General features: G+C 38.4%; 1 protein-coding gene across 5 annotated transcripts in view; it reads left to right on the forward strand.

The window, feature by feature from the left end:
- Positions 1-15,422, forward strand: part of exoc6b (exocyst complex component 6B) — a 121,454-nt gene extending 106,032 nt beyond the window's left edge. For 3 of the 5 annotated variants that reach the window (XM_067401595.1, XM_067401597.1, XM_067401599.1), the window contains 3 exons: positions 8,840-8,952; positions 9,085-9,096; positions 14,174-15,422. In XM_067401595.1, the coding sequence (XP_067257696.1) occupies positions 8,840-8,952; positions 9,085-9,096; positions 14,174-14,300 (252 nt within the window). In that variant the 3' untranslated portion in view covers positions 14,301-15,422. The remainder of the gene's footprint in view (positions 1-8,839; positions 8,953-9,084; positions 9,097-14,173) is intronic. The other 2 variants (XM_067401596.1, XM_067401598.1) reach the window with 1 other exon arrangement.
- Positions 15,423-16,593: the final 1,171 nt, after the last annotated feature.

Genomic DNA, 16,593 nt, shown 5'->3' on the forward strand with positions numbered 1-16,593 from the left:
AAAGACAGACTTTTAAAACGGCTTTTTGAAAGTTTTAAGGTCTCTTATGCTCACCAAGGCTACATTTATTTGATAAGTACAGTAAAAACAGCAACATTGTGAAATATTTCAATTTAAAATACCTGTTTTCTATTTTAATATATTTTGAAAAATATAATTTATTCCTGATTACTTTAATCTTATGTGTTACATTATCATTCTAATTCCATCTATTGTGTACACCTTCATTGTCCTTTTTTTCTTATAGATATTTTCTATATGAGTAATTAGATAACATGCGTAATACATGTTTTTTAAAAACGTTAAAACCTTCTCATAAATATTTCAACATTATATTTTTTTCTGTTCTGTGTTCCTTTCAGCTCTCTCTGCACATTACAGACTCTGTTAGATGCTTGCTACTGGCTCAGCTCTGACCATTCTGTCACACTTTTTCCCCAACAATAAATAACCTTGTTGGAATAGACAGGAAGGTAAAACGGAGGTCATGTCTTCCCCAGGCCAGTGCCAAGTTCTTCAGTCTAACAGTTATTAATTGCCACCATCAACTACTTTAAAACGGGGTGTGTGGAGAAATGGACAGTGAAAATGAGCTCATCCTCCAATTGCAAAATATTACTGTTTGCCCATAGATACTGTACATTTATTTATTAACACTCATTCTTAGTTGATCTGTTCTGCATTGGACTAAAAGGGCTTGTGACTGTTTTGTTGTCATATTGACCTGGCAATAACTCTCTTTTCTGAATGGACAGGAAGTTGAAAGTGAGGCCACCTCTTCCCCTAGGCTAACGTAAATGTTCAAACATCCATTAATTACAGTCTGTAACTCTATTAAAATAAGTGTCAAAACAAGTCAAACAGAAGGTCACAGAGAGGGACGTGCCAAATCATCTGTTCTGACCCAAAAGCCGGGGACACACCTAACGATTAGCGGAAACAGTCTAAGATTGAACTGAACACACATACAGATTGTTTCTTTCGACTGGAGCCGATTTATATACTCACACATGGAATTTGAACACCGACTGTAATCGCAGACTGAACGCAATTGGCTCTGACTGGACGCGTTTGAGCACGATCAGTCATGAGTATCAATTTACATTCATGCAATTATACGGCCTTATAGTTGTTAAGTGTGTGCGCGGCTAAATACTTTGTAGCACCTCATAATTTTATGTAATATATCTTTTTTTTTTTTTTTTTTTTTACTTTTGGTTAACTTTTTATAATACTTCAGTCATAGTTTGTCATCTGATTTTTCTGTCATCTGAGATTGCGATTGAACCAGGTTTTAATAAGGTTTACTTACCCAGCCATTTCTTAGATATTTCACAAATGTGACTGTTTTGCATTCTGTGGGATTTGGCCACTTTCCTCAGGTCTCTATGACCGCTTCACCACACCATAACCCCCGAGATAACTCTTCCTTGTCTGAAGAGGACAGGAAGGTAAGTTTGAGGCCAAGTCTTCCCCAGACTATGGCTCCTTAGACGTTGCGGCCTCAGGAAGAAGGCTGTTTTTACTTGTCCCTGATGTGGCTTGCTAACAGAGCGAACAGGACTGATAACAGAACAATGACCCAAGTGGGGTTCAGCTCAGAGGCAGAGTGTATCAGCCACCGCAACCATCTCCATCTTGACCACCCACTGACCCCAACCTCCTTCTGCTTTATGGACATGCTTAGAGTTCCCTCAGTACATGTTCACTTTGCAGTTAAAGATTAGCAGTGTCCTGTAGCGACCTGTACTATACACACCCAGAGAATCTCTGTATCAATTTAGTATTGTCATTGAGTTGAAAAGGTGGAAAATTAATTTCATGAACTCTTTGTGTCCTGTGGCCTGTGACAACAATATTTGTACCCAATTTTAATCAAGTTACGGCTGTCAGAATACTTCGGGCTGGAGCTTCTGCTCTGTTGAGATCCTCTGAAGCCCTCTTGAGACTTCTGGCCAGTCTTAATTGTGTCTCTGCTTCTACTAATGTAATTATATGAGCTACTCAGTTGTGGCACAGCCCCACCAGCAGATAGGAGCAGAGGAGATCAATGGTAAGTGGTCATTTTTCATTTTTACATTTAAGGCCTTTGCACACTGAGTCCGAAATTTTCACATACGTTTTTTCGTATTCGTAGTCCTAAAAATTCGTCACGCACAGAGACCTTGCACACTGAGTCCGATGCGTATTAATGAATGCATTGCCAAAAAAATCGCAAAACAATACAAAATGAAGTCTTCAAGCAGTGAGCATGATTTAGTTGTCCTCTCTCTCTTTAAAAATAGGAAATATTGGGTCCATCCAATTTCGAGATTGCATAGAGAGAAAGGAGAGATCCACCTCATCAAGGAGCTGCGTGATTATCCCGAGCGTTTCAAAGTTAACTTCAGGATGTCAGTGGCTCAGTTTGATGCTTTGCTACTGGCACAATTTGTCTTTGTATTCCGCACGTTGTTTGTCATTCAGTGCTGCTGTTTTGTGCTGTGGGCAACGTGGATCAACTTGTCAGATGGGCATTCGGGATTTTTGCATTCGCGTACGGTGGCTCTGAATTATCAAAATGTCTCTCAAAATGCGTGCCACGGATGCGAAAAACCCAGAAAATCGAACCTGATCCGAATATTTTTTGACGGACGAAAGTTTCGGAGGCAGTGTGCAAACGTGATTGACATAACGTGAGGTTGAATTTATTTTTTAACGTGCGAAAATTTCGCATGCGAAGTGTGCAAAGGCCTTTACTCTGATTTCACTCTGGAGTACTCTGAAGTATACAGGTCATTACAGCCTCTTTCTGGTACACTCTATTTAAAGATCTGCATCACTGGCATTTCATTTTGTTAACATGATAATATAGCAGCAAAATTCATACAGTGTAAACCCAAATAAGTTGGCAAAACTTAAAAAAAGAGGTAATCAGTTACATCAGTTTTTTTAAGTTAAGAAATTCAAAGTTTAAGTAAGCAGAACTGGCAGATTTAAATTCTGTACTCATACATTTGCTCTTAACTTGAAATTTTTGAGTGAAAAAACAAACAAAAAAACAAACCATGTAACAGAAACTCTTCATAGCAAAGCATTAAACACTAATAAATCTCCCACTTAACATCAATCTTACACAAAAACATTATATAACACTTAATTTTAGCATTTACTCTCCCTTTCGAGTGTCAAGGCAAAGCATGCAGGGAAATAGAAGGATTTCAGCTACTTTGTTGCACTATTGCCATTTTAATATTGACCTGGGTTAATAGTGGCTTCCACCGAGCGATAAGGTTCAGTACAGTACGGTACACAATTATTTCCATTTCCATTGTCAGAAGTTGTGAATGGTACTAAAATACTGAACCGTACCGTACCACTTTTTTGGGACTCGTCCGTTGGGGTACCAATCACATTAGTACCAATAGTACCGGTACCAAAAGGGTGGAGCTACTGCATAACGTTGATTGGTTGACAGAGAATCTTCACTTGCGTGTGCTAAAAGGGGAATGACGACATAATACCTTTTCAAAACAATGTGTATTTTTCGGCTGTTTTTTCTTGGAGCCTTCAGCCTTTGCCCAAACAAAGCTGCTGTATGTCCTCCATTGTTCTTTACTGTCACTTTCTTCTTCACGTGAGAATGACATCAATCGCTACTTTCCGGCATGCACCATGCCTATCAAGTAAGGGTACCGTTGGCGGTGGAAACGCAAGCCGGATCAGGGTTTACCATCTCGAATCATACTTTATATGTACTGAACTGAACCATACTGCTCAGTGGAAACGAGACATAAATGCTTTTTTTTTTCTTTTCTTTCATTGTTAGCTATACCTGTATTAACTAAAGATGAGTTATTGTAAAAGTGCTGAACATGTTTCTTCCTTCCTTTATTTTTATTCCCTCAATTTGACCTGTCTCTTTTGAGTCCTGCACAACAATCTGAGGCAGCAGAGGGAGAGCAGGAGATGAGGGAGTCTCTTCTTCTCCTGCTCCCCCTCTGCCGCCTCCTCTTCCTTTCCCTCTCCATCATTTTTCTCTTCCTCCTCCACATTTTTTCCCATTATGGACTGCTTTTATTTTCTTTTTGTCTTTCTTGTCTCTTATTCCTCTTCTCCACTTTCTCTTGTTTTGGTTGACAGTTTCTGTCATTTCCAGCACTGGTGCTTCTAGGACTTTGTCATTTTAAAGTCTCCCCCCCCCCCACACACACACACACGTTAATATCCTGTATATCCTGACTGACATATCTTTTCCCTGAGGCTAAGAGCATGTTTGTTTGCATAGACTGAGATTTGTGTTTGAGTGTCTCATGCTTGCTGCTGTGAAGGACACTTTAGCGTAGATGGAGTCTAAGCCAGGATAACCTCTATGGATAACCTCTGACCTGAGTGTGCTACTGCTATGTGGACTGAAATATGGCTTGAGAAACAGGGAGCTACTTTTCCCTTTTTTCAGTACTCAGATACTGCTTATCATTTTCCTCCCAGTGTACTTTGACTGACTGTTGATTGATGTTTTAGTTGCTCCTCCTTCCCTTTTTGTCTTTCCGCTCTTCTCTCTACATTCACATGATCCAGAGCCATGGATAGCTGAGCTAAGTGTTTTTGATTCAGTTGGTTGTTTGTCCATGTTAATATTAAGATAAGACCTGACCTTTCCCACTAACTTTAACAGATTTCCCACAGAAACTTCTAGAAATGACCATAAGCGGTGATGGTATGAGGATCAGAATGCATGAGCTCAAAACCACTCTGTTGATTGACTAGGAGTGGACAGGATGATTGAGGATCATAAAGTTAGCAGCCTACTATCTACTATTTTTCACCAGTATTTTTTATTAACCATACACCCAACAAATCTGATCTGATCTTTTTGCATGTTTAATTGATCACCTTTAAAAGTTTACTTTACCCAAAAATTGGCATTATTTACTCACTCTATAATGTCATTCCAAACCCCCTTTGTTCATCTTTGAAACACAAATGAAAAAGGTTACATTATTTTGTCTTTTAAAGATGATCAAAAGTCTTATGGGTTTGAAACAACATAAGGTTGAGTAATGATGGCAGATTTTTTTATTTATTTAGTCAACTATCTCTTAAAACTTAAAGAATTGTTAAAAAAGAATTGTAAACACTGAGCACTTAAAGGGATAGTTGACCCAAAAATGTACTACTATTTACTACATTTAGAATGTTTGTAACCTAGCAGATCTTGCCTTCCAATTGACTACCATGGTATTGTTTTTCCTTCTATGGTAGTCACTGGGGGACAAGATCTGTTTGGTTACAAACATTTTTCCAAATATCTTCCTTTGTGCACAGCAGAACAAAGAAATTTATACAAGTTTGGAACAACTTGAGGAATTTGAACAATTTTAATTTTTGGGTGAAATATCCCTTTAAAGGTGTTCTGGATTTCTCATGTTCATATTTGCTCCCATCAGAGGTTTACCACTGCTGTATCTGTATCGGATTTGCTCGCCGTTCACATTTATGACCGTGCACTTGAGCCCTATTTGCTGCAGTTCAAATTACAACTCTCATGCCCAGCCCATTGTGACTCATCCCATGTTTAGAAGACATTTTTATTAACATGCAACCCGAAGCCAGATAACTGCATAGGCCTTTTTGAATAAAGGTCAGTCCATCTGTATATTTTACTGTAGATACTTTGGCTTCTTTTTCTCTCTGCCTCCCTACTAGTTTGTTTTAGCAAAGTGGGGTTGTTGTTGTTTCTTTCTTTACTAGGCTGATCTCTCTTTTCTGTGCTGGTTATTATCAATGTTATCATTATTCAGGCACAAGCTCAATGACTTTGGCCTGCATGAGCCTCTGGGGCTGACGGCCCCATGTTCCAGAACGCACTAAACAACTCTGAGATCCAGAGGGCAGCCAGAGGTGAGAGGAGAACTAACGAGAAAAGGCATGGATGAATTGATGGTGGCAGTGATGGCACAAAGAGAATAAAAACACAACAGCATTAGCGACTAGAGAACACAAAACTAAGAACGTTATCCTTTCATCTTAGTTTTCCTTCTTTTACTTAGCAACTCATTCATTAAATCATATTCACAAGCCGTTTGTCGGTGGCTACTAGGTTACTAGGGCATAGGTGATCATTACATAACTCCCCACCAGAGCATTTTTAGATTTATTGCACGAGTAAAGTGGCAAATCAAACCTTGTTTTTCCAGAACACTGCCAGAAAGAGCAACAAGTCTAAAGGGAGAAAAGAATAACATGGCAGTCAATTCCCAACACCCCCAGGCTATTAACGAGAATAGCTATTCCTGCTGCGTTCCAAACAAACAAGTACGACAGTCGGAATAACTGTTATAAGCCCTTATCCAAACGGTCCAGAGAGATAGTGTGAACGAGGGGTGACGCTGAGGCTGCGAGGGAAACGAGAGCAACACATCAATGTGCAACGTCATGTTTTCTTTTTTTGCTCCCTTTCTCTCCATCATTCTTTCTTTTAGAAGAATGAGAGGAAGTGATAATCCAGTGCCAGCCCACCCCCATGCCCCAGCTCCTCTCTAGCGTGGCCCTCTGTTTGTTCAGAGAGGGGCCGATAACACTGTCGGGGGTCACGCCGAGGTCAAAGAGAGACCGAGTAGAAGTTCATTGGGAGGTGAAGGCGGGGCGGAGAGGCAGAGCGGAAAGGTGAAACCCAGGTCATGGACGAGTTTGACACACTAGCTAGCGCTATGTGGAATGCAAGTGCATTCAGATTACAAATGACAGCGGCAAAACCTGGCCTCATTTTCTCCCTCTCTCTCTTCTTTCCTCAGCCTTCCTCCCTTGGTGGGTCTGTACAGACCATGCTAGCGGGAAGAAGAGAAAGGAAAAAACAAGATATGAATGCAAATCCAAAAATCACTTATCTCACGCAGGTGCTTATCTGCCATCGCACAGGGTGTGCGTGTGCATGGTTTCATGAGAAGTTTTGCTTGAAAAAGCAGGTGGTTGAATTTGTTGTTTGTTGAAAGTTTTATTTCAGTTGGAATAAAACGATAATTGCTCATGCAAATGCTTTAGTCTGACTACCGGTGTTTTTTTTTTTTTTTTTTTTTTTTTCTAAGTCGGAATAGCTGCGGTCACATTTATTGTCGTTCACGGCAAAATTCAGTCATTTCAATAGTAATCCACACAATCTGGAATTCTGCTTGGGGGCGAAAGATTTCCCCTTGCAGATTGCACTGTAGGTTCAAGTTGCACAAATTGACCCAACAGAAAGTTGTTTGGTTTGAAAGTGACTTCTGTATGAGATGTGCTTCATACTTCGCTACACTATTGACACTATTGCAGCTGAAATTTTGCTCCACACCTTAGCAGACCTAGATAATGCATTTATAGCTTGTATACACAATCAAAACTTCAGCCTCAGCTTTGTGCACTTGTGCTGAACATTAGAGGTCATATGTGACGTATATTTAATAAATATTTAATGTATACTTGGAAAGACAGAAGGAGACTGTAGCTCGACTTCACAAAAACTTGCTGTAGCTCAATTATAATTAAAATTGATTTAGTAGTTCACCCAAAAATTAAAATTGTCATCATTTACTAACGCGCAAGTTGTTCCATATTTGTATCAGTTTCTTTGTTCTGTTGAACATAGTATTTTTTTTTTCATACTATGGAAGTCAATGAGGACCAGGAACTGGTTACCAACATTCTTCAAAATCGAATGTTCAACAGAAAAAAGAAACTCAGGCCCCGTTTACACTAGCATGTTTTCTCTTTAAAACGCATAATTTTTGGTACAGTTACAGCTGTCATTTACACTAGTCCATTGTTACTTTCGAAAAAGCCCGGTGACGGTGACGTTCGACGTAACGATGTTCACTTTGTGTATCCTTGACAACCGTGTAAACAATAACATGGAGACTGAACTGCAATCTTTGCTGGCCTTGTTGTCATTTTTAGCAGCCATTGTGCAGTTAAACTCTGCATTTTTTTAATACTGCAGCTACCTACATGCGCAAGAGGCAACTGCTTACACTTGTACGTGCACGAACGGTCATGTGACATGCGTTTTCGTGTAGAAGGAGATGAAATGCTGTGGAAACGCCATTGTAGACGAGGATCATTTTCATTTCAAAAAATGCTGTTTAAAAAAAAAAGGCATTAGTGTAAACGGGGCCTCATACAGGAATTTGTTCCAAAAGAAGAGTAAATGACAAAATGTATCCCTTTAACATACTTAAAGACATTTTTTGCTGTTTTAGATGCCTTTTCCTCACACACATATATAGGCATATTTGGTTTTATGTGTCCTTTATGTGTGTTTACGGTTGAATACAGAGGTTGTTGTATAGTCATTTGTTTTGTTGTATAGTTTTTTTTTTTTTCCCTGTTGGCAAGTTTGATGACATGTTTGATTGTGTTTGTTTGCATTCCCAGCACTGAATCTGCGTCTAAATGTGTGTGTTTGTGCGAGTGGGTTTGTTTGGGAGGGAGGAATGTGCTCTGTTGTTTATTGAGCCAGTGCTGAGGGGTGCATTTTTGGCCAGGCTCCAGCAAGGTCAGTAGCTGGCCGGGTCAATCACGGGTCATTACCGGCCCATTATCGGGTCAGGTCCGGGTCAGAAAGAGCCCTGCATTCAGGGTGAAAGAGTGTAAATGGCTGTTCTCTCTTTAACCTCTCTCCATTCTCCTCTAATCCCCTGCTTTGTCATGTTGCTTTCCCCTGTGTCTCCTCTATAATCTCATTTAAGAGGCCCAGCTCACTTATGTAACACTGGGAGAAGTGAACTGGCCTGATCTAACAAGGGCCAGCGATGGTGTTTAATGAACTTTAATGATCTCTCTTTGTCTTTTTTCCCCGGCACCACCACTGTCCTGTTTTTAGTTACTGGATCTCTTTACTCAGTGGGACTGGTCTACATATCTGGCTGACTACGGCCGACCCACCTGCAAGTACCTGCGAGTCAATCCTCACACGGCTCTGGCCCTTCTAGAAAAGTGAGTCTCACACTGGTCTCTTTCTCCTCTCATCTCTTGCTCATCAAACCACATGCCTTTACTTTAAGACAACTGGTCAGATGCAAAAAGTTTTTTTTTCTTTCTCTCATCTTATATGTTATTCATGAGTAGGATTTCTCGATCGTAAGTATTCTGCATTTTGTTGATGTGCCCTTGCATTAGTGATTTTCATGAAACGTCCAGGTTGTATTTCATTTCAGATTTCAGATATTGCCATCTTTGTTGAGGCATTTTCCCCATAATGTAGGGAATACCTGAACCACACATATACAGCAATAATAGTATATGTTTTCTTTTGTTTTTGGGGTAAAATATGACCTGGACATTTCTTAAGTGTTTTATATTTACTCACATGACCTGTGTGTATGTTTGTAAAGTTTGGTTCACTTTCTGATGTTTGCTGTACATTATGTACAAGTGTGAGTATTAATGTCAGTGTTTTGCATGCTGTTCATTAAAACTCGGTACATAAATGCAGAATGTATGCATTCCTCAGTGCTGTGTATGTGTGTATTTGCTAGACTTGTGACCTCGATCACTTCAGCTTTCCTCTGTCACTCTTTTTCTTTCCCTCCCTCCCTCCCTTCTCTGGCTGTCCTCTTGTATCTGTGATATAAAGCAGCAGCGGATTGGCATAACACCCCCCCCCCCCCCCCCCACACACACACACACACACACACAAACACACACACAAACACACGTACCCGCCTGATCCCATTTGAGCTTCACTTACCTCAGCATTACCCTCTTGCCCCTCTGTCTCGGTGAAAGTGATCTGTATTATTTAGCCTGGCGAGAGTTAGCACACTACTAAACACGAATACAGAGTGTGCGTGTGTGTGTGTGTGTCTGGAATCAGAGCACGACCTGCTCGTTGAAGAGAAAAGCTTTCCTTTATTGAAGTGTACTTAAGAAGAAAAGGCTTTTTAGTTACTTAGAGAGGGGAAATGAAGATTAAATATAAGAATATGAGTTTTACTTTGTTTAAAAAAACTCATCCAATAAAATCATGATTGTTTCTAAGTGGAGGAAGCATCTAAACTGAGGAAGTCGGACCAGCAGTGATGTGGTTGTGTATCACCTCATTGCAGGGATGGGAAATATTTCACTGGTACTGGTTGCATGTCCCATTTTTGTACATTCAGAAGAGGAAAAATATAATATAGAAAAGCACTAAACTCAAATCTTTGAAGCAGTTTTGGTTGTACATGCATGTGGTCGGTAATCTTTAATGAAGTGGTTCTCAACTGGTGGGTCGTGACCCAGAAATTTGCTACAGGTCTGTTCTGATGGGGTCATGGACAGCAGGGAAGAAAACTTGGGGGTAGAGCGACACAGATATGGTTTCTACCCAGATATGGTTTTGTAAATGCTTAATAAAATGCAATTTTAATTTTGTTGTGTTTTTACTACATGCTTAAATATGAAAATGACTGTTGAAATGTCAATTTCAAAAGCAATTTATTTATTTAGATTACAAGTTAGGAATTGATACATTACATTAATACATTAATAATTTCTTGCATTCTTTTGTTTTTATGTGGCACTTCGAGTTCTCTATAGCAGCTATCCACATTAAGCCCGGTTCAGATTACACTATTATAGCTCGATTTTTGCCACAGTCTGCTTGACATAGGGTGTTTTGGGGATTCGTAAACAACAATGGATGTCGGGACGCTAGATTTGATTGTTTCAGCTTGTGTAGTGTGTCATAGTGGACGACACCCGGTGCCGCGTCTGCGATGCTTAACGGCGTCAAGACAGAAAGACTAGCATGTTTAGTTTTTTTCGGCCGCCCATGACGAGTTCCGTCACATGTGTGACACTGGCCAATAGAAGCACAGAAGTACATTCCTACATGCTTTCAAACATGCCAAAGTGAAAGAGAGACAATGGTAATGTTCCTGCTAGGTGGAATTTTACAATGGAGGAAATGTTTGAGGAGCTATGGCAACAATACTTCTGTGTTTATGATGTTTTCTCAAGGGACTACCGTGACATAGTGAAAAAAGGTAAATAAAACATGTTACCTCAGTTCTCTTTGGAGGAAATCCAAATATCTGTGCAATCCAGATATGCGTTACCTTTTGGCCTTTTCTGAGACAAAACAGAGCAAAACAGGCTGTTAGCCATTGTTTACGCTCATGACACCTTCTGTGAGTCAATAGTTTGCCTTCTCAATGACAGCACGCACGTGGCAAGCGATGGATCGTCAGGTGGCAACATGTAGTCTGACATGTTTCTTGTCCACGACAAGATTTTAGAAGTCGCAAATTAGTATAATCTGACACAGTGACTATCGTAACTGACAAAAATATTGTGTAGTCTGAACCCGCCATTAGTCCAGTGCCTTCATCTTCCAAAACCTGGAGCAGAATTACACAAGGTAGAATGAAAATAAGGGTTCACTTGCAGTTAGAATAAACATGGTTTGTGCCGACTACAGTGTTTTGTTATCGGTAAGTGAGACTGAGAGCATTAAACCATCAAAACTCAGGAAACATTTTAAAACCAAATGCTCAAACTATAAAGACACATCTGTCATTTTAATAATTTTAGTTTACAATAAACAATTTTGCTTTTTGGTCGAGTCGATAGCTAATCCTTGCCTGAAGCAAAACCATTTGAGAATCACTTCTCTAATACTCTGTCCGCCTCCATCTCCACTCTTGTTTGTTGAACTCCAGAAGCGAGTCACAAACTCTCATGCTCAACAAAGCAAGCATTCCGCACTAGGCGGTGGTGATTCTTATCACCATGGTAATCAAAGGCGGCTCTCTGTAAAAAAGCAGTGATGCATATCACTATGGCAATACAGTCATGCGTCTGTGGCAATGGCTATCTTGCCAAACAACTTTTAGCGAATAAGACTCGCGGGATGAGTTGATAGAAAAAGAGCGATTGGATTTGTGGCTGGTGGTGATAATGAATTTCTGTAACAGATTGACTCTTTCTTTTACAATATTTGTAACTTGAATTGTGTATTTGAAAGGTCCATATCTAGAGTCTGTAGCATTTTATGATTTCCCTGATGTCTGATTTCTTGCAACAAAGTTTAGTTTTGCCATTTTCTACCCACTGTCTTACCCTAAACAGACTGTTTTTGCTAGTGTACCTTTAAAACTTCTATATATACATCTACATCACCATTCAAAAGTTTAGCTTTTAGAATTTTTTTTTTTTTCAGCAAGGATGCATTAAATTGATCATAAATGACAGTAGGACATGTATCATGTTTTCATGTATTTCTGTTTTTAAACAAATGCTGTTCTTTTGAACTTTCTATTCATCAAAGAATCCTGAAAAAAATGTATCATGGTTTACATAAAAATATTAAGCAGTTTTTTTTAAAAAAGAGAGAAATGATTCTTGAGCAGCAAATCAGAGCATTAGAATGATTTCTGAAGGATCATGTGACACTGAAGACTGAAGTGATGGCTGCTGAAAATTCAGCTTTAATCACATAAATACTTTTCATTTTAAAATATATTAAAATAGATTTAAAATAGAACAGCTATTTTAAGTTGTAATAATATTTAAATTGATTACAGTTGACTGTGATCAAATAAATGCAGACTTGCCGAACATGACTTATTTCAAAAGCATAAAAAAAATCTTATCAACCCCAAACTTTTGAATGGTAGTGTAAATTGTCTGTTTACTTTTTTTAATTGAAGATTAGCTTTACATTTTAAAGTTTAAAATGTTTTTTGTTTGTTTTTTTGTTTTGTTTTCCAATGCCTTAAGGATGATGGGTCACTTCAGTATTTTGTCAAACTCTGGTGCCGAGAGCTCTGGCTGGTTGCGAATGCAAGGAATGTGCATGCATTGGCTCAGTGATCTCCAGGCTACTGAGAATGAGTATTTGGCACAAGTGGCAGGAAAGTGAGCAGGATCATTAGAACCTCCATGCAGGACTGCTCCAAGGTTCCTACATGGAGCAGTATTTAGAGTGTCTTTCTTAAAGGTGCCATGGAACGTCTTTTTAAAAGATGAAATATAAGTCTAAGGTGTCCCCTGAATATGTCTGTGTAGTTTCAGCTCCAAATACCCCATAGATTTTTTTTTTATACATTTTTTTAACTGCCTATTTTGGGGCATCATTAAATATGAGCCGATTTAGGCTGCGGCCCCTTTAAATGCTCACGCTCCCCGCCCACGGAGCTCGCGCTTGCCTTAAACAGTGTATAAACAAAGTTCACAAAGCTAATATACCCCTCAAAACGGATCTTTACAAAGTGTTCGTCATGCAACATGTCTAATCGTGTAAGTACAGTATTTATTTGGATGTTTACATTTGATTCTGAATGAGTTTGATAGTGCTCTGTGGCTAAAGCTAAAATTACACACTGTTGGAGAGATTTATAAAGAATGAAGTTGTGTTTATGAATTATACAGACTGCAAGTGTTTAATAATGAAAATAGTGACAGCTCTTGTCTCCGTGAATACAGTAAGAAACTATGGTAACTTTAACCACATTTAACAGTACATTAGCAACATGCTAACGAAACATTTAGAAAGACAATTTACAAATATCACTAAAAATATCATGTTATCATGGATCGTGTCAGTTATTATTGCTCCATCTGCCATTTTTCGCTATTGTCCTTGCTTGCTTACCTAGTCTGATGATTCAGCTGTGCACAGATCCAAACGTTAATACTGGCTGCCCTTGTGTAATGCCTTGAACATGGGCTGGCATATGCAAATATTGGGGCGTACATATTAATGATCCCGACTGTTATGTAAAGTCGGTGTTATGTTGAGATTTGCCTGTTTTTCGGAGGTCTTTTGAACAAATGAGATTTACATAAGGAGGAGGAAACAATGGAGTTTGAGACTCACTGTATGTCATTTTCATGTACTGAACTCTTGTTATTCAACTATGCCGAGGTAAATTCAATTTTCAATTCAATGGCACCTTTAAGCACACAGTGGTAGTCTCAGTTGAAATCTGTGCAATTCTTTGAGCTCTTTAGTGGTACTGCACTTGTGACCAAAATGACATTTGAGTTTAAGTGGAGCCCTTGTCTCATTGTATTTCTTGGCTAGTTTTCATGTCATATGAATGATGAATTTGAAAAGGTTATGTTGTATTGATACATGAAAGTCTGAATTATCAAAGTGAAAGAAACCAATCTTTTGCATCTTCCTTTTTCCCCCTGTTTTTGTCTGATATGCTTCATTCATTGTGTGCAGGATGAAGGACACCAGCCGCAAGAACAACATGTTCGCTCAGTTCCGTAAAAACGATCGGGACAAGCAGAAGCTCATAGACACCGTTGTCAAACAGCTGAAAAATCTCATCGCCACCAACCAAGCCTGAGAAAGCCAACACATCAGCAGACGGCCCCCATCCTGATGACTTGCCACCATCAGAGCCTGCGCTTGCTCGCCTCCAGTAGTTGGACACACCGTTCTTTTAACACACAGGACTGGCACACACACATATTAATGCACCTCTCTGAAAGGTGCACCTGCTAAACCATCCCGTGCCTGTATGATAAGGTGTCCATGTCTTCCTGTGTACTATCTGAACACATTAAGGGCACCAAATCACATTTTGTTCTTTGAAACCGGTTTTGGTTGTGTTTTCTTCTTTTGTCACACTAACTTCCTGTCTCACAATTTGAATTGCCTTTACAGTAGTTCTAAAGAATTATTTATCTTGTTTTTGAAATTGAGCTACAGCTACACTGTAATGTGAATATTACTTAAATTGCTGCAAAGTTAAAGGAAATTGGGACACTAACTAGGCTTGCTGTCATAATTTGTCAAGGGACAGTTCACCCAAAAATTAAAGTTCTGTCATTTTTTACTCACTCAATTTGTTACAAACCTCTACGACTTACTTTCTTGTGGAACAAATGCAGTAAGAAGATACTTTGAGAAATATCTCAGTATTTTTGTTACCAATCATCTTTAAAATATTTTCTTTTGTGTGCTCCAGAAGAAAAGATCATACAGGTTTGGAACAACTTGATGGTGAATAATTGATGACAGAATTTTCCTTTTGGGTGAACTATCCCTTTATATAAATGAATATTCTCACTGATGGGTCAAGGGTTCATTTAAGTGTGAGTTCTCAATGCAGGGAATCCAGTTACTGCCCTTGTTAAATATTTCATGCATAGTAATTATATACTAGACATACTCCAGCTTCAGTCTGTTACAGCCAAGATGTAGATTATAGCTTAATACCTTAAAGAATGACAGTTGTGAGACAGCTTTGGCGATGATTAGTTTACTGTTGTCACAAAAACGACCAGGTTAAGACGTTTTTGATTGGACTTCCAATATGCAGAATAGAGGCTTATGTCTCTTGTATTCATTGATTGTATAGCATTCAATGTGAGAACTGACTGAAGATGTGTAATGTAGGGAAATAATGACATAAAGAGATAATGACATTTATACAAGAGCACGTTTCTACAGTCGTTCGAGTACATTAACATGTACATTAATATAAATGGCTTTTAGTATTTAAACAGCGTCATCTTGCCATAACTTTGATATTTTCCCTGATAGGAATGAGGGTGCAATATTATATTTTGTTTTCAAATTGAACTGAGGGATTGTTTGTTTTTGTTTAAAGGGAGTTTTCTTTTTCTTTCATTTTTATTTTTACTTGCACAAAAGTTGCGTGTTTGGAGCCTGTCCCTTACAGTAGATGCAAAATCATTAAACTACAAAGGGAATTGTTCAGTTTCAGGGACAGAACCAGTGCCATGAACAGTTTTCTGGATTCAGCTCTTCTTGTCTGTGCCTTGACTTTTTTTCCATGCCAATATTTGTTTCATGCGTTTTCCGCACAGCACCTGGCCTTGGACGTGTGACCGGGGATTGGATCTGCGTTGGTGTGTGAGAGCAAGCGTGCATGAGAACATTCAACCTTAACAGACAGCTCTGATTGTAGAGAACAGTCGAGAGAGAGATGCACTGTACAGATTGTTATATTAAACCACTAATGAATATTACAATACTAATAAATTCAGCAAATGCCAACAAATATGTAATAAATCAAGATTGTGTACTTTTATTTTGCATCTGCACATCAATTGACACAAAATAGTGGAATTGCAGTATGGAAAACTAGATTAGTGTTATTTTAGTATTTACAGTCAAACCAAAATATATTCAGACACCTTCAACATTTCATTCATTAATATAGTTTATTATGTTTAAAAAATGGTAATAAAATATGACAAGATCTGAGTTAAACTGTCAGAAATGAATCTTCATTATGTCAGATAACACTTAAGCAAAATATGGTCAGGTCAAAGTGTGAATAATTTTTGCTTCCAAATTTTTATCAATTGTCAGTTTGCTTTATTTTGCTAGCCTCCCTTAAATAAATGAACTATAGTGTCCTGCACCCACTAGAAAAAAAATATCAAAAATGTCTGAATAATTTTTGGTTTGACTGTATATACTATTATAGTATTTATTAATATTTTGAATTAGCTTTTATTTTTTTTGTGTGTGTGTATTATTTGTTATTTATTTCATCTGTATATATTTTTTTATAATCCTTTAAATTTAAGCTTTAGTTATTTATTTATTTTTATCTCTACTTTTTCAGTTTTAGTAATTTTAGCATTTCGACTTATTTTTATTTT

The sequence above is a fragment of the Chanodichthys erythropterus genome, chromosome 11 (genome assembly GCF_024489055.1).
Source record: "Chanodichthys erythropterus isolate Z2021 chromosome 11, ASM2448905v1, whole genome shotgun sequence".
Classification (NCBI taxonomy): Eukaryota; Metazoa; Chordata; class Actinopteri; order Cypriniformes; family Xenocyprididae; genus Chanodichthys; species Chanodichthys erythropterus.